The sequence below is a fragment of the Falco naumanni genome, chromosome 6 (genome assembly GCF_017639655.2).
Source record: "Falco naumanni isolate bFalNau1 chromosome 6, bFalNau1.pat, whole genome shotgun sequence".
Classification (NCBI taxonomy): Eukaryota; Metazoa; Chordata; class Aves; order Falconiformes; family Falconidae; genus Falco; species Falco naumanni.
In genome coordinates this window covers 4,183,708-4,202,712 of record NC_054059.1, presented here as the reverse complement: position 1 = coordinate 4,202,712, position 19,005 = coordinate 4,183,708, and the positions used below count along the sequence as shown (strand labels likewise).

At 41.5% G+C, this 19,005-nt stretch overlaps 1 protein-coding gene across 8 annotated transcripts in view; it reads right to left on the bottom strand.

Moving 5' to 3' along the window:
• Positions 1–14,839, bottom strand: part of MAP3K7 (mitogen-activated protein kinase kinase kinase 7) — a 47,763-nt gene extending 32,924 nt beyond the window's left edge. For 7 of the 8 annotated variants that reach the window (XM_040597492.1, XM_040597496.1, XM_040597493.1 and 4 more), the window contains exons 1-5: positions 14,634–14,839; positions 3,596–3,706; positions 1,964–2,029; positions 1,028–1,073; positions 234–372 (exon numbers count right to left, since the gene is read on the bottom strand). In XM_040597492.1, coding sequence (XP_040453426.1) covers positions 234–372; positions 1,028–1,073; positions 1,964–2,029; positions 3,596–3,706; positions 14,634–14,723 — 452 coding nt within the window. In that variant the 5' untranslated portion in view covers positions 14,724–14,839. Of the gene's footprint in view, positions 1–233; positions 393–1,027; positions 1,074–1,963; positions 2,032–3,595; positions 3,707–14,633 lie in introns of those variants that run through there. The other variant, XM_040597499.1, reaches the window with a different exon arrangement.
• Positions 14,840–19,005: the final 4,166 nt, after the last annotated feature.

Here is a 19,005-nt window from a genome sequence, read left to right as displayed (position 1 = left end):
GGAGCAGGATGTTTTTCCAGTTTAACAGAAAGTAAACGAGTACAGTTCGTATCCTGCACCTTGCACCGTCATTCTGTAACTGAAGTTTCAAACACACAGCTTTCATTCAGAATACACTACATCCAATAATGTCAGTAGCAATTAAAGCTATTTCTTTCAAATGCAAATAAGTCATTATAAATTATCTTAAATTCCAATTGTGAGAAAATACAACGTATGAGCCACAAGCCTACTTTGGTGGTTTCAGGTCTCTGTGAATTAGAGCCTTTGGTTTCATGCTGTGGAGATAAGCCACTCCTTGGGAACACTGTAAACACCAACTCATGGCATGTGCAGCAGTATAATGAGGCAGAGGTTCAGCACCATGCAGCACTGCAAAACAAAGGCACAAACTAAAAAGAACTTTATTGCATATTACAACAGATACAATGGAGTTAACAACATACCAGTCAGAAGCTCCATCTAAGTAATTATCAATGCCTCATTACTCCAACTGAAAACACCCTTCTGCAGACTGTTAAATAATGGAAATGTCAAAATATTTCCCCTTTTTAGTATGTTTTTCATAATTTTTGATGTTGAAATTCAATATGAAAGATGTTGCGTGTTCTTGGCTATCCCTGGTAAAGTATGTTAAACAAATGCTCAGGGAATTTACAAGTTATAAAGGAATCTGTTCCACTGGAAAACCTTAAATGGCTGGTATAAAACAGAACAAACTGGTATCAAGAAACAAACCAGAGGACTTAAAAAGTGGGTTTTAAAAGCACACTCCTTTCTCCTTAAAATTACATTAAAAATTTTAAAGAACCGCAGAATGGCTAGGGTTAGAAGGGACCTCTGGAGGTCCCCTGAGCAGGGTTAAGCAGGCCACCTACAGCCAGTTGCCCAGGATTGTGTCCAGATGGCTTCTGAGTATCTCCAAGGGTGGAGACATATGTGTGAAGCAACTTTATATTTTACATTGTGTTTGCCCTAACACTAGTACTTCAGCTCCAGGAAGACACTATGTTGAAATGATACTCACCATTGTATAGAGAACCTCCTTCAGCATACTCCATAACAAGACACACCTTTGGGGGCAGGGAGGGGACAAAAAAATAGGAATGTTTTAAATGCAGGGGTGGAAAACAGTTTTTGTAAATGTAAAGTTCATTGAGATGAACTGCAAAGTCTCCATACCTAAGCTAATGGAAAATTTATCAAAGGGTCAGTCTGAATGGTATGTATTTACATATAGCAAACAGAAATCAGTTTTATACTTAGTTCCCACTGTAAGTTAGGAAAGAAGAGAATGGCCTCCCTCCCTCTCAGTCTTGAAAAGCAAACACCGTCTTCAAACTGCAATTCATTTGCTTATAGTGGCTTACAAAAAGATTTTAAACACCATGTCTAAAAAATTTCACTAGTACCAAGAAAAAATGGGATGCAGCATTACTTTAATCAATTAAATAGCCTATACTAGAACTAGCTAAGGATACATCCGTCCTGTCACAGTACTTGCTTTGAGAATTTGTGGGACTGTTTGCAGCTGTGGCAGAAAACAAGCAAATCCTGAAAGCTGCATATCTGAGAATAGGAACTGATTTACAGGCTATGATTCATGTGTTGCTAATGTATTTTCTTTTCACATTGCTAATTTGCAATTAATAGGGCTGTAGATGCGAATGACACTACAAGTGTAATACACCAGGTGCCATTCTGACAAACTGAAGTGCAACCTGTGTTTAGAAACAACTTTGGGTTTTTCTTGAAAGAATTTATTTCTCATAGCAGGGGAAAGAAAAACCAAAAACCTGAAAATATCAACCAACCTACATATCTATGTATTTCCTTATTATGGCTAAACCATACAAAATTTATGTAAAATATATGCTTTTGTGTACAAAACACATTTTATGCATTGATGCTTGAAAATGTTAAGCTAGTCACCTTTTGTCACACTGACAAAGCTATGACTTACTGGGTTTAGACAGGCTCCATATAACTTGACAATATTGGGATGGTTTACTCGTGACAGTTGTCGAAGCTGCAATACAAATCACACTTCATTTCAAACCATGGGCGAAAAAGGCCAATGCTTTATTTTCACATGTATAATTCATACACCACAACAGCAATCACAGTTTTGTATGTCTGCATGACCCTAGACGGTGATTTTAGGAATTACAAGACTGACGTCCCTGTTGGCATTTTAATTTATGTAATTAGGTTTGTGTCTAACTGGAACTGTGTTTTAAAAGAAATCTTGAAGAAATCAAATCTAAAGAAAGTATTTTTTTCATGGTGTAGTAAAATCACTCAAGTCATAAGTACTGTGCAACCTCTACAGGTTTGGTGCTCTTCCTGGAGCCTCCCGTTTTGGAATACTGATTGTCTGGCTACATATAAAATCCGAATAATACTGGCTTTATTCACAATATAATTACTGTTTAAAAAACCACCCCAACCCCACAATCCTATAAAATAAGCCAGCCAGTTTAATATTAATGTGACACAGTTCCAAGAACCTACTGCTGCTTGTATTGACAATCAGACTATTTTGCACTGAATTCTTCTTTACCAGTGGGTAGTAGGAGGAAAGGGAAAAGGATTTTTTTCCCCAATTTATACAGACTTCTGAGGCAGCTTATGCTATTCATCATCTAGGGAGTGAATATTATTTTTTATGTATGTTTCAGATATTGTAAAAAAACAGAATGAAATATTACAACCGATGCTTGCACTGTGTAGGGTTTCCTGAATCCCAGTAATTACAGAAGTATTTCTGGGATTATCTCAGTTCTGTTTTGAACAACAAAAAAATGCTGATCAGGTCTACTCAATATTAAGTCAGATCCAGACTAACAACACTAAAAACTTTCCATGGTAATGAAAAACATATAAATATTTACACACAGAGGCCTACTACAAATATGCTTCCTTTAACCCTACAGTGTATTACCTTTTTAGTTCCAATTTAAAGTATTTATTTTTATCATGTTTTGTTTATCTACTAAGCAGCATGTCACGATACATCTCATTTAAATTACTTGGGTACTTCTGAGTCTAGAATATGTTATGTATCTTGGGAAGTTTATCAGTGTATCTGAACTGCTCAAGGTCTTTCTGAAGTAAGACATTGAATAGAAAGAGTGATTACCCTTAAATGAGTTACATGTACTAATAAACTTACACGTAAGAAAAAAAAAAAGAAATTATTAGAACTGCTGAAAAAAGTAAGAAACAGTTTCAAGTGTGGACCTGACTGTACAAAGAACCTACACTGTAGCCCCTGGAAGCACTAACCAGCTCTTCGGGTGTTTCAACTGCACCCTGACTCCACAACGGGACAGAATCTAGGAAGTGGCATTTCCCTACCTGCCTGCCCCCCTCTCTGCCCCCTTGCCTTCCAGTTTCTACGGGAAGAGAACTAAAGGAGCTGCAGTGTGCTCTGACAGGTGTCCTGTTCGGCAAGTAAAAGGGTCTAGGCCTGTACCGTACTGGCTGCATTTACCTTGTAATACAGACACAGCTTTTAGTACACTAAATGCACCCATGAGTTTAAGAAAATAAGCTCTACCAAACCACGTATTTTCCAACAAACGTACTGTACCTCTACAATGAAGGCTTTTCTTTCAGATTCACTTTCTATTTGTTTAATAGCTACATCTTTAGCTCGCCATTTTGCCTTGCAGACCACACCAAAGGCTCCTCTTCCAACAACCTAGAATAAAATATCAAACACTTGAATTAAAACTTGAAATGGTTCCATTTGCTGTACAGGATTTCACAAACAGAAAAAGAAATTTAATGTAGAAAACTGAAGACACACAGAATTGAGTTTTGCAGCAGCAATCTAATATTATGCTGTCACAGCATAAATGGTGCTTAGCTAAGCTTCTTCCGGAGATCCTTTACAGAAGAACAGAATGCAAAAGACACATACAAAACATTTTATTATTAACATGCAGTAACGGTATTTCAGAAATATATGATTTTAATTATTTCAAACAAGATTTGCTCAGAAGAAAATCAGGGCAACGATGGCAAATTTATTTTTAGATATAATTTCACTGGTCAGATCTATATCTACTGTATTCATTTATTCTTGCTAGCAACAGGAATGTAAACTTCTGAAATTTAAACACATGTGCAAACAACTACACAGGCCTACGATGAAGTCGGGATGAGGTGTTCAGTGTGCTCAAGGATATCCTTTAATTTTCTCTCAGATGCCTCAACAGTGTGAGGGCAGTAAATTCTACTGCGAGTCCTCCAAACAAGCACAGTATCTGTATAAACTATGCTTTCTCTATTTTTGTTGAAGTTATCTTTCTAGTTTATTTGGAATTAACACTGCCTAAAAATATACAAAACCAGACAAGAGCCATAACTCTTCACCGTAACTTCACAGAAGCAGTAATAGCAGCTTCTGCATACTACATTCTTTGAAACCAAGCACAAAAAAGGAAAGCAGGAGAGAGAAGTGTCCTTTTCCTAGGTGGTCACTTTCAGTTACTGGCGAGTTATAAACTATGGTAAACAGAAGTTTCACTTCTTTTTATTGCGTTCTTCAGGGGGAAAATGGCAACATACAGAAATAACAACAAAACGTGCATATGCAATGTAAAGTTGAAAGCAGAGTGTCACCAAAACAGTGACTCTAGGTGCTACAGGAAAGCACAGACTGGCAAGTTGTTACGCATATGCTCAAAAGAAAAGTAGTGAGGACGAGGAAACAGAAGGCACAGAAGCAGCTAAGGGATAGGAGCTCCTCCAACTCCACAAAACGCAAGGCAAGGCAGAGGAGAAGGATGCGCCTAGCGGGGCGGGTCTCGGGACTCTGTATTTGCCCCTAGCAGCCTTTCTGCACCATTGGTTTTAACAGCGTTCTGTGCTCATGTTCCTAGTCCTTGATTTCAAGTAGTTATCATATGTGTTCTGAGGAGCAGAATAAACACTTCTTGGAAGGTGAATGAGAAGAAAAGGATAGGGAAGAGGAGTAAGGAGAGGGCGGAGTGGAAACATTTATAAATGTGATTATCACAGCAGCTTATTGTGGCAGAATTTAGGTTACATATGGATATAAGAGACGGACGCCAGGCAATGGTGATCAACAGCATTCTCCCCTTCTATCTTCCTTAACACAAAGAAGTATTTTCTTCTTTTACATTACAGCACGCACTTAGCCTTCCAGGAGTCCCTAGCTTCTCACCTTTACCCTCCACAACAGTGGTTCATAGACTGAGTCTACCACAAGATACCCACAGCAGATCCAGAGAACATGCCTCATTCCGCCCATCCAGTGTACAAAGAGACCTTGACTGTAAACTCCTCCCCCAGCTACAGCATAGGGGTCTTGACTCCTCTCTTGACATAACAGACACCAACTATTTTCTTGGCTTTGAATTTGTTTTGGCTTTGAGTTGAGGTTTTGAACACCAAGCTGTATGAATGATAGTCAAGCAGCCTACAAAAATAGTACATATAAACAAAGCAGAAACAGTGAGTCACTGGAAGACCTAAAAGTCCCAAATAGCCTCCCCTGGCATTTCCTCTTTGCTCTCAAACAACACTTTGAATAAAATTGCCCAATTTCTTGAGGTTGGTAGGCCCCTTCTACTGGCACAAGAAAGGGACAGGCAGTTACAAGGCAAGGATGCCACAGAGCAACCCAGGCAGCAGCAATTCAGTTCCAGGTCTGCTGCTCCCCCATGATATGGATGTACCCAAACTGATCAAGTAACTGGGGAGAACTCTCCCCTCCACTTAGGGAAAAGGAGGTGTGCATATAATGATTTCTCCTAGCTGGACACAATTGGACTTAGAGCACAAGGCTGGGTGAAGCTCCTTTTAGGATGCTCCTTCTCCTAACGTACCTTTTCTCATACTCTTTCACAGTTTTTGACTATGCCTCTGCCACATTTAATTCAGTGTTGTGGAAGAAAAATTGCTATTTAAAAACAGTGAATGTAATCAAGTTAAAAGATTGGTACTGATACATCTGATAAAATTTAATGAAGCAATATGACCTTTTTTCTTTTTTTACTTAGCCTGAATCATTTAGAAAAGTTTGTGATGGATCAGGCTTGCTTTTTGGCTAGTTGTATCTTTCCTTGCTGAAAAAACTTGTATATAATATATTTGTAAATATGGGCATATGTATTACAGGTATCATTTTAACATTATGACTATGTAATATATGCTACATATTTTTATATATTAAATGCATTTATTTTTCTTATGTATGTAAAAAATAAAATTACATGTATAACTAAAACGAGAAAGTCCAAGTACCTCTTGCATTTGATTCCACATGGTCAAATTTAGCCTGTAAGCCAATACAATTGCATATTGTTCCCCTGAAAATAAACCCACGGCTATAAGCAAGTTAATATCAAGAATTGGTACATGTATTTCCAGTTCATATACTAAAGAAACCACTATTTTTCAGTTTGGGTGTATTTTTAAATAACTTCTCTATACAATGAAGAAACTTAAGATAAATGAGTACACTGCCCAATGTGATGGTTTACATCATTCCATAAACGTCACAAAACTTGGGCTGAAGTTGAAAAGTGGAATAAATTCCAAGAATAAGAAGCACTTTATGAAGTTCTGATGATGAGAGGGCAGAGAAAGGAAAAAAAAATAAAATCAGTGTGAGGCACCATGAGGAAAATTTTACTATGTAATCTAAATCTTAATTATGTAACAGAAAGCTGTGAAAGACCATCAGATACAAAAATTTTATGGTTGGTAAAAAGAGTCTGATAAATGACTACTCAGTCGAGGTTTCATAACAATTTATCAGTGACATGGTGCCTGCTTAGACAGAGGGTTGAACTTGAGAAGAGGACACAAATGCACTGAATATTTACCTAGGATACAGGGAAAACAGAGAAGAGCTGATCCTCCGTTAAAGCAGCTCAGCCTCTTGGACAGCATATGAGAGAAGCAACAGTCAGAAGCAATGACGGATCTGATACAATCTTGAAGTTTACCATATGTGAAAGCCCACTATGTCTTTCCAATTTAATCTGGAAAAAGTATCTTAGTCACTGTAAAAACATCCCTTATAATCAACAGACTGCAGCTTGTGGTGGATTCCACTTATATTTCATTTTCTTCCTTCGAATTTTCACTTAAATTATTCTTTAAAGGAGTAAGTCTTAGATTTTGTCAGAATGGTTTAAACACTGCGTAGTTTCCTTCAACACCGTGTGCTGGAACTAAGTAACTTAATAGCACAGGACGGAGGCTCTGCCTGAACTTTATAGTTTCTTCACGCTCATTCCTTCTTGTCCCCTGCTGCTGGTGCCACACCATATGTTTGGGCAGTAGTGCATATTCTGAATTATATGAAGCACAGTTAATGGAACTATTGACACAACAAATCAATAAACAGCAGTTGACCTGTAACACCGTGTATGTTTGGAAAATGATCTAAAAATAAACACATTCTTTTCGTAAATAATTTTGGCCCTCTAAATATCTTCTATAAGAAAAAAAGGAAAATATAGGGCAGATGACACATTTAGAAATAGAACACCAGTGCTTCTGCTTTTCTACAGAATAGAATTAAGTTTGTCAAGAACCATTTGGTTAGTATCTGACACAGACACATTTTATGCTGACAGAAATGCTTAAAGAACTTTAAAAATTGAAAAGTTTATACAGATTTATTCTTCTCCCTATAAAATTCATACCAGTAAAAGGTTATGTTTTGCCATGTGACAAAATGACATGGCGAAAGAGAGTGACGTTTGCATGTTTTCCAGATAATGTCTTTAGAGTCTTATTTAAAGAATATGAACCACACAAGAGCCCTGGAACAAACATTACTTCTGCCTCTGTGTACAAATAGTATCAAATGCTGTACATAAACAAAGATACATGATATTGACTTGTAAGTATGGAGACTATACTGACTGGTAAGAATGTAGACTAGAAATCATGTGGGAAATAGAGGCTGTTATGTTAAGACTTTAAGGATGTATTTTGTCCTAAGGGATGTGACCAATACTCCCCTCCCCAGGCTCAGTAAAACAAGAAAAATGCATCTCTGTTTATTCAGATGCACCCTATTCCCCTATCAAATGTCAAAACTCTGGAAGAATCAATTTCAACTTTGCGTAAACCACACAGGTTTTCTATTCACTCAAAAGTATAAACATGCAAAATGTTCATCTCTATCCATGAACTTTCAATGTTAGTTAGCTCTGCATGCTGAATACTTTGTGCTTTTCTTTCTAAAAAAACCTTGCTGGATATGTAAGATATATAAGCAATAAAATATAATAGCTCCCTGGTTAGCAGATATAGTATTCTTTGGAGAATTGCCTTCATAAGTTGCAGTACCTACATGACACGTTTTTTTATGATTTTGGGATGCAAGACTAGCAGTTATTAAAAAAAAAAACAAACACCACAACACAAAGCCAACAAAACTCATGCTTCCAAACAGCCAGCAGCCTCTAAATTGTCTTTAATATCTATGTCCCTTTGGTCACTGGTATATTTACAGATGAAAGGTTTATGCAAAATGGACTTTTGGATCTCTAAAGCTTCAGACACAATGCAAGATGTTGGGGAGTGGTGGTGGTGTTCTACAGTGCTCTGCAAAAACAGAAACAAATTTTTAAATTTAGCTCCTTCTATTCTTTCCGTCTTCCACAGTTCCAGCAGTACCAGTAAACCATACTAGTTATTCGCAGTTTTTCACACATCTGCCTGTAAGACATATGGAAAGCATATATATAAAAAAGAAAAAATGCCAAAAGAAGCCATGAACAGTTTACAGCCCCTAAAAATATATGCCTACATGTTCTACCATTCATTCAACCAGCCTCAAATTCCAACTTTGGTTCCTCTGTGTGCTATGCTTTATTAAGCAGGTTGAAGCAAATTGGCCCCATGCCACAAATGACTGTGGCCAATACCCTGGCAGCACTTTTAGGAAGGAGTTTAGATCTGCCAATTCTTACAGCTATATTCTTTGACTGGTTAAGTTTATTTGTACCAGTGCTCAACCCAATTTTAAATGTTGCTTTCCCTTTCTGGGATTCATATAGCAACGAAAAAACCATGAATCAAAAAACCACAAACACACATCCCCCAATGCCCATAAGCGATCTCACTAATTTTAAGTAAACAAAATAACCAAGTTTAGATTTAATTTCCAAGTTTAAACTTTAAAGTTATGCAAAACACCACAGGAAAAATATTTATTGATGACAAAAATATTTAGTTATTAAAAATCAACTAATATTCCTAATAAATACCCATAACTTCTGCTTGCCACAAACTATGTCCATTTTTAAGACATCACCTGTTAGAGCTGCACAACACTATACAGTTATTATTTAGTGTCTCGGCTATCTGAATTTAGTTCTGTTGTAAGAAATCATTCTCTTTTCAACTTTTTCAGAACATGTTTATGGAGAATCAAAGTACTATCATGTATGTTCCTAAAATTACGGGTGTTTCCAGATACTATTCTTTTGCTCTAAACACACAAGAAAGCCTCTTTTGCGTTTTGCTAGCTCACTCATTCTAAGAAACGCGTGCATCTCAAGCAAAGATAACAGTTTATCAGCTTATACTTTCATTCCAGCTTTTTACACACTGATAGTCTTTTACACGTGTCTCAACAACTGAATTCATTTTAATTACCAGTAATCTAAAAACATTAACAAAACACTTGTCTTATGTTCTAGTATGAATCAATTTGTTCTGTTACAGCAGCCCAGACAGGAGATTCAAGTTTTAGACAGAAAATGTTGGGTCATGAGGCACTAAGGGTGAAGGAATCCAACATGAGTTGGGCCGGCTGGGCTGGTGCAGTCTAAAATTACTGGTCTTTAAAAAACAAATAATCATTCTGCAGTCAGTAAAATAGTGCTAGAATCCACTGGGTGGGGTAAATAAGGGATATGTGAAGCTTCTTCTGCTTTAATTTTTTTCTTAGGGAAAGGCCTCCTCCCCAGTTTCTGATAGCAGTTACACTGTCACTCAGTTGTGACCTTAGCTGCTGCATTAGACATGGAAATTTATTATTATTTCACAAATACAAATCCTGCTTTCATCACTGGAACAGAAAAGCCTGTGAGGTTTCTTTGCCATGCATTCTTTATGAGAGTAAAATGTAAGTAAAATATAAGTTTATTTTACAGGACACAAATTAAGTCACTGAATGTGTACAAATAAGTGTAAAGTCTTACATTAACAGTTTAACTAGCTTATTAGCCATCTTCTAATATTTATTGCTCACTAAATTTCATCCATGTGAAATTGGTGTTGTGTAACTTCCCCAGTAATTCACATTTCAGCTGACACTTCAGCTATTTTCTTATGTAGATGAATGAAGAGAATCTTGCACTGGTATAACTATAGTAAATTTAAGTAGTGATTTGAATTAAATCAGAAATGTATTTAGAGTAAAACCACAGAAAATTCTGGCATATGTTTTCACCATGTACTAACTTTTTTGCCTTTCTAGATCCCCATCTTTGCACCTTGAAGTCTTAATTTCTGAAAAAGGCTCAGAGACTGTAGATGCAACTGTCTTCAAACAGATTCCTAGCTACTACCCTTGGCTCCTGAGAACCAAGCCTTCCATACTCACGTCAGACATCAAGAATATTTTTCAGATCTCAAATCACACCTGCAGCCCTCGTCCAAACTTCTTCCAATTTTGCAGGACACAATCCCCCAGGACATAAAAACAACAGAGGTAGTAACTACTCCATGTTTAGCAGCAGCTTAAGCAAATCCACTTTACCTTGTAGTGTAATGGGACATAATCAGTCACTTGCATCTCATTAACTTTTAAAAAGGTAACCTACTATAAAGGGCAGCAAAACCCCTTGTCTCCCTGTATTCCTCATTCTCTTGTCTCTGAACTGCTCTGCTCCGTAATTACAAGGAACACGTGCAGTTCTCAGCACACTTCTCAGACAGTTAATGAAATTACTCAACTGTTTCTAAAATGTCTAAGCTAGGTGAACATGCCATAAATTGCATCTCATTAGTTGCTGTCACCTATATAGGTTTTCTAAAATAAGTATTTAGAAATTTTACCTGTTCATCTTAAAGAAAAATTACCCTAAATCCCTAAGAATTAACCACTGTCGCTCAAATTAGATTGTTGAAAATAAACTTCAGTGTGTACTACAGTATACCAGCAGAGCGTTAAACAACAATTTCCAAATAATTTACACTTTCAGACTGTTGAAAAGTGACTTGTAACTACGCAAATATGGCAATGGCTTTCAACCTGGCTACATCGGACAGTGACCAGGCAGGGCCACAGAACACATGACTAGACATGCATCTTTTCGCTGTACAATCCAAGGCATGCTACACACACCATGTGCTGAAAAGATCCGAGTTTTGGTCATGTATGGGACTGTTATTAAGTTACATGATGGAGGAAGGGCTGTGGGATTTTCAGGAAAGAGTGGCAGGGAGCAGGCTGCCCGAACAACTCAAAACCAGTCTGTTCACTGCTCACACATGAAAGCTCCTCTGGGAAGCAGCAGCAGCAGTATTTAGGCTAGATTTAAATACGAGATTTTAAGATAGGGCTATTAGGCTTTTTAATGTTAACTTTATTTCAGTTACATTAAGTTTTCAGATGTATTCTGTCATTTTATTTATTCAGTTTCTAATGTTTCATCTATATAATATCTGAAAACTTAAGAGAGGACATTCTCACAGTCAAAAAAACCCACATGGTAAAGCAGGGAACATCTCTATTGAATCCAAGTTTATGTTGTTTTTCCCCCTCTCATTTTGAAGATGCTCCCACTGTGCCACATCAATTTTGATTTGACTCCAACTCATCCATAATAATCACCTCTATATTTTACTTCAAACTAAGCACTTTAAATAATGAAAAGACAGCTTGAAGCTGGAGACATGTTTGACTGGTGGGATGTAACACTACAGAATAGTTACGCACATGGAAGCTAAAACAAAATATGATATATTCTTGACGTTATCAGGTAGAGTTCAGCCAAACCTAAATGAAAGCGCACTTATAGATCTCACATTTATTAGTAAGGACTCACGGCTCACAAGTATTCCAGAACTTCAATATCTATTAATATACCAGTGGCAGAGTGGGACTGCTATCTGCTGACAAGACAGCCTTGATAATACAACAGCAAAGCTATGATTATACAAGCATTCATTTGAGTTCCCAGTGTAGATCTGTTGACACTCCATTTTGAAACATCAGAAGTCTGCCAAACATATTAAAATCTGGCCATTTTGAGTCCTTACATCCATTTCAGAATCCTTGGAAACTTCTGAGCCTGAAGTGAGAGAACAGAAAATCCTCAGTAACGACATCAGTTTTGCTATGGCTCCAAAGTTGACCGTGCTGAAACTGCATCATGAGTAAGAGGTCAACACCCACAGCTGACAAAAGCAAGGTCTAAGTACGGTCCCTAATACACCTGCTTTATCATAAAGTAGATCTTATTTCTCCATCTCTGCAGTGATGTTGAGACAGAGCTCAGTGCTATGGTATCTCCATTGCCCATAAGAATTTCTGGTAGGACAGGTACACTGAGTATAACTCAAAATGCCACAGCAGCCACCACCAGATTTTCTCATGGAGAGAACACTTTGTCAGAGCTCCCCGGCTTACACCACAGGAGTTTTGTCATCTCCAACAGAGATACTGCTTTGAGGATAATGCAACAACCACATAAATAAAGCACAAGTTACTGCTTAGGCATCGTCTCTACATAGATTTTTGTGCATATAGTCCTGTCTCTGAGTGCTAGGCAGGTATGCAGGACACAGGCGTGTTCTGAAAACTAAACCTTAGAACAATAAATTCTAGTTAAACCAATTACACACTACGTAGCTCCACATTTCCTGCATGTAATACAGCAAGATAATCCTTGCTAACAGCCTTCCCAAGGGTGTCATGAGGATTCAAGATCTGTATAGCATTTTATTGATTCAAAGTGCTATGTCTACCATATTAGATGTGCCACTCACTTCTATGAGCCTTCAATGGGCACCTTTTTATGATGGATAAATTGCTATCAACTTTATTGCAATCTTCTTCAGGTGAGAAAAGCCATTTCTCCCCATAGCGTATGATTGGATCCCTGTCAGCGTATTATCAAATACAAAAATACTTTCAGTTCCCAAATACATTAAATTTTCTCACTTCAGAACAGCTAGATACATGAAGGCAAGAGGAATGATTAGACGTACACAGTCAATAATCTTCATGATTGCCATATTCATAGAAAGCGGAAAAGGCAATCTTTTGGAAGACACTGCCTTCTGGTAATTTCCACTGTCTGCTCTGGTGAAAGCCAAAGTTGCCACAACACTACCTGAATAGAGCAGAAAGTGTCCTGGTGTTCTATGGATTATTACAGATTTTATGTTCTATGAACTCTCCCAGGCTACATGAGCCCAGCTTAATGACTACGAACAAACCAGTATCTAACAAACCACTTTAAAAGCATAAGATGCTGGTTGGCATACTTATAAAGGCTACTACACAAAATTAAATTTGTTTCCACATAAATTATTTCTTAAAAAGAGGGTAATTATTACTGAAAGAGAAAGACAATCTACCAATAAAAGCACAAAGACTGTTTCAGCAGTTTTGGATGTCTGTTAGGTCCAGACCCTACAAGCTGGCCTCATCAAATTCGGTATAGATCTGCATGATGTACCTTAATTCCTGTACAGAACTTAGCGTGGGAAGAAGAAAAAAAATGTTCAACACAAGCAATACTTTTGTGTGATCCTGAGAGTTAAACGTTGTGATATATACACACTACCGACCCCTTTAGCAAAGTATGTAAGCTATCCTAGATCACACCCATCCTACTTTCACAGGAAATCCAAACAGATTAAAAGGTATGTATGAAATTCTATACTTTATCTGTCCCATTCCATCCCCAAAGAATTTAAGGCAATAACTTTGATATGAAACTTTCTACAGAGGAAGAAATACTTGCTTCCAACTGTTACACGGTAACTGCACGGCACTTCCTGGGTAACACGCACAGGTCGCAAATGCAACGTTACAGACCCTCAAGTGCAACATCACTAGCCTATATTCAGAAAAAAAAATATAAAAAAAGATCAGTACGTCCTTACAGCTAACAGAGCTGTAAATTTAGTGAATAATTAACACCGGTACAATGATTATATATGCCGTGGTTCAGTTAGATGGCTGAAGAAGGAAGCCGGGGCATGCAGAAAGATCCGAAAGAAACATCAGAATTTACACTTCCCTCTCGTCACGGCGTTTGACAACTGTTTGACACCCATACTTAAGCGGGCGGCATAACCGGCGCTGAAAGCTTTACAACGAAAGTCCTGGATAAATCTATCCCGCTTAAACAAAACCCCACGGCGCAGCAGGCAGCACCAGGGCTGGCAGCAGCACGCTGGCCCCTCCGCTCCCAGCCACACCGCCTTTGTTCGCCGGTGCCACCCGCTGCAGCATCCGCAGCGGCGCGGAGCCCCGGGCAGGTACGCCGGAGCCAGCCGCCGCCGCCCCTTCCGCGCCCGGGGGCCGGTGAGGGCCAGGCCGCCCCTGCGGCCCGTGCCCGGGGCGGGGGGCGTGCGCTGGGAGGCCGCCCGCCGGCGGGGCCCTCACTCACCTCTTCCACCTCGATCTCTTTGTAGTCGATTTCTTCGAAGTTGAGGACCGGTGGGGTTTCAATCATTTCAGCGGAGGCGGCAGCGGACATCCCTCCTCTTTCACCCGGGGGAGGAGAGGCCGGGGCAGGCCGGGGCGGAGGGCCCGGCGCCGGGCAGTCGGGGGCCTGGGCCGGGGCTACGCGGGGCGCGGCGGCGGCTCCTGCCCTCCGCGCGGGCGCAGGTCGGGGGGGGCCTGGCCGAGGCGCCGCCTGGGCCGCCGCGCGGGGCGAGGCCGCATCCGCGGCGGCCACGGGCCTCAGTGGCGGCGGGCGGAGGCCCCGCCGGCGGCGCCGCCGCTCCGCATCCCGCGCCTTCCCGCACCGCAGCGGAGCGCCGCCCCGGCTGCCCTAGGCCGCGGCCGCTGCGAAGCCTGCGAGCCGCCTCGGCCGCAGCGGAGAGAAGGGGGCGCCCCCGGGGCCGCAGCTGGCCGCCTCCGCCAGCCCCGGCGGCAGCAGCAGCGGGCGAGGGGGCCGCGGCGGGGGTGGGGGGCCGCTTAGAGCCGCGCCGCGGCCGCCGCCGCTGACATCAGAGCCGCTTCCTGCTGCGCCGGCCGGGGAGGCGGGGGAGGGAGCGCGGGGGGCGGGAAGGGGAAACGCGCCGGCAGCGGCTGCGACTCCAGCGGCCGCGGCGGGGCCACGGCCTGGCGGCGGCCCCGCCCCCGCTGCGCCCCGCCCCCGCTGCGCCCCGCCCCGCCGCGCCGCGCCGCCCGCTTCCGCCAGGGGGAGCAGCCCCGGCCGCGGCCGCGGTCCCGCTTGCTCTCCGTGCCGCCGGCGCTAGCGCCGGCCGGGCCGGGCCGGGCCCGTGGCCGACGGCGGGGGCGGTAGCGGCGGGCGGCGCAGGCTGCCCCGAGGCCGGAGGGACGTCGCTGTCTCAGCCGGGGCTGGCGGGGCGGAGGCAGGCGGGTTTCCCCGGGCTGCGCGCCCCGGGGCCGCGGCCGCAGGGTGACTCCGCTCTGCGGGAGGGCGGCGGGGGCGGCGAGCCGGGGCCGGGGCAGCCGCGCGCTGTGCGTTACCGCCGAGCGAGCGGGGCGGCGCGCCCGCAGCGCTGAGTGTGCCTTGCCGGCATACGCACGCGTGTCTGTGTAGTGCCCCAGGGGAAGACACACGCGTGTGGGGGACGCGCGTCCTGGGACACGTTCCCCCCGACGGCTGAAGCGCAGCCTTGGGTGCCCCGCGCTCCGCAGCGGCCCTGGCTGAGGGGGGAGCGTGTGTGGGGGTACCCGGGGAGCGGCGGGTAACTGAGCGAACGATGCAAACACAGAGCAATAAGGGGATGGGAATCAGGAGCGAACGTATACCGTAACCCCCTTCCTCTCTCCAGTTGCCAGCCAGCGGGGATCTCAGCCCACAGCTGGCGCCTGCTTCCACTTTGGCCGGAGCCAGCACATGGGTCTTACGGGGGTAAATACCCCAGGCCTGAGGCTTCAGGGTGGCCCAGGGGGTGACACCGGGGCTGGGGTGAGTGGACATAGCTGCTGTGTTTCACTGAAATGGCTGTGCTTTGTTTCGCTGTGTTTAGCCTCGGGGCTATATATAAAAAGTTATGTTATTGTACAATACTATTAATAGTATGTAATTTTAGTAAACTTTCCTAGATCTTCCTCTACTGAAATGCTGGTGAATGTCTGTACCTCACGATGAAACCTTGTAAATGGGAGACAAAACTGGTTTACAGAGCTAGCCTGAGAAAGCCACTTAAGCAATTAACTAGGAAAGAGAAGATCAAGGATGAACATGGGTAGAGACCTACTCCGATGGTGGTTCAGTGTTAGAAAAGCTAAAGAGAAAGTACCTCTGTCGGAGGTACTGCGCTGTGTGACAGGCTGTCATTTTGGGTTGTTTGCTCCCCTCTTGTCTTTTTCTGACGTGTTTAGTAATTTGTCCAGGATTCCCAGATATCTAGCAATCCAGAAATCCCAGCCAAGCAGTCATGGTGCAGGTACCAATTGACTGGTGCATGCAAGATGAAACTGCTCTCCAGAACAGGTTGGGCTGGTGTGATGACATCACCCAAGCAACCTGTGTGCGCGTGGGGAGCATACTCATATCCTGAATGCATTGAGTGCCTGTTGCTTTTTGATTTTCTGATATGATTTCGTCTAGAAAGATTTAAAGAGGCTTCTTTTAGACATGGGGAGGTGCCAGGTAGCATAAAATACGGCTAGTATCTGCTTCATCCAGCAATGGTACTATTCAGAGGCCCTGGCCCTGGTTTCTCAGAGATTGTACATAGGTTTGACCCCACTGCTCTCCAGATACGTAGTTTATGGATGATTCTGATACGTAGTTTATGGATGATTCTGATCTAGCACCTGTTTATGTCCATGTTTATGAGTTTTGTTTTCATGAAAGCCACCCTTAGTACACATCTTGATCATATTGTGACATGAAGTCACAAAGTACCATGTTTGTAACTGGACCTGACAACTTCTTAAAGGAAAGTATTGCTTTTGCATAAGCAGCTGCTACCATCTCAGCTGCTGAGTGTGAGTATTGGTTTTTGGTAGATGAAGAATATGGATTTCTGAGGTATTGAGAAACTGCAGGTCAGATCAAAACCAGACCTGTCTGAGATAAATTAATGGTGTTCAATGAATTGCTTTGGTTCTCTAAAAGCTCTTAAGACTGGGATTCAAGGAAGCCAACAGGACTGGTATTCAAGTCAACAGAAACCAAGGAACAAGAGTGAATGCGTAGAAAAAAAGGAAAAAAAAAAAGGATGTGTGAAAATCTATCACTGCTGATCTTGATACCTAGTTGTGGTCTTGAGCTTGTTGTCGGGCAGAATTCTGAACTTAAATTCTGAACTTAAAACTTCTGGTTTTGGACATGTATGTTAGGCATTGGGGAAGGTGAACTACTTTAGTGCTTTTTAGAAAGACTGCAAGGTGGGTGGTGGTACTTTAGGTGGCAGTTGGTGATCTCTACTAAAAGTTACTCAATATTTACCTTTTTGTTACATTTCACAGACCTCTCTTCAGGATATATATCAGGCAACTCACAGCTGCAGTCCTTTATATTTTAGTGGTGATATTTTTCTGTTACCTTTGTGGGTTTGTTTGTTTGGGTTTTTCTGTTACCTTTGTGGGTTTGTTTGTTTGGTGTTGTGGTTTGGTTGTTTTTTTTTGGTTTTTTTTTTTTGGTGATTAGAATTAAGAGTGCAGAGAACAGCATTCCAATTGTAGTTGCTTATCAGGTTCATTTCCTTTCAGAAACTGATGTAGAAATATGAATCTCAAAAATAGTGATTCGCTTTGTGAAGGCAGAGTGATCATCATCAAAATGTCACTGTTGCGAAAATCAGGTGGGGTTTAAAGGATGTGGTAATTTTGATGTTACTTCCTTTTGTTTTCTGACTGACACAATCTTACTTATCTGTGTTGGGGACTGGGCATAACTTGTATGCTCCCAAAACAGAATGTTTTAAATACCTACTCAACAAACACATTTGAAGTGCAAAGGAAAAGTAAAGCTGCATCCACCATAGGCTGTGTTTATCTCAGAGAAAAGCTGCTTTTGTGTTTAGAAGAAAAACGTAGAACCTGCAAAGCCCATGTTCTGGGTCTCAGTCACCTGTCTCTAACATCAGAAAGAGGTTACACTGCAGGGAAGGTGACCACTTAAAGATTGTTGGAAGTCTCTGGGTACTGTGGTCAAAGTGCATGTGAATGCTCAAAACGGAGAACTGCTGCGGAGCTGTTTGTAGCTCCTGTCATAAAGCAGGTTTAAGAGCTATATTTTTTCAGAAGATGAGGCCATAGGTCGTATGCAAAATATAAAGTCTTCATGGCCAGCTTAACAGACCTGAGGCTTAGCCCTAACATCTGCATATCTTAGCTAATATTTATCCAATATATGTAGAATCATACAGCTTATGATTGCGGCATTTTTCATGAGTACAGACAGAGGCGCAGATACATTATCCTGGCTGCCCTTTGTTCAGCTCCCTTAAAATTACTCCATGTAACTGTTGTAGGAGTTTTTTTTTTTAAGAAGAGCAAACCAGCATTATTTTATCTAAATTAATTTAGAGAAAGGTTATGTGATTTCTTCTTTCAAAAGATTTCAACTTGTATTTTCAATATATGCATTTTTTTTCCCGTTGGTTAAAGTATCTTGTTTTAATCAATGGAAGAATGATACTAGAAAGCAGTGGTGGAAGGTGTTGGATGGTCTCAACAACTGGCATACCTACAAGAAGAAAGGTTCCCTCCTAACTTTAAGCACAGGAATAATTCAGGTTTCTGACAAGACAGACTCTATTTTTTTTCTTGTTAAATATTTTCTTATAAATATGAAGTTATGTCATTTAAGTTTGTGGGAACCCTGTGTG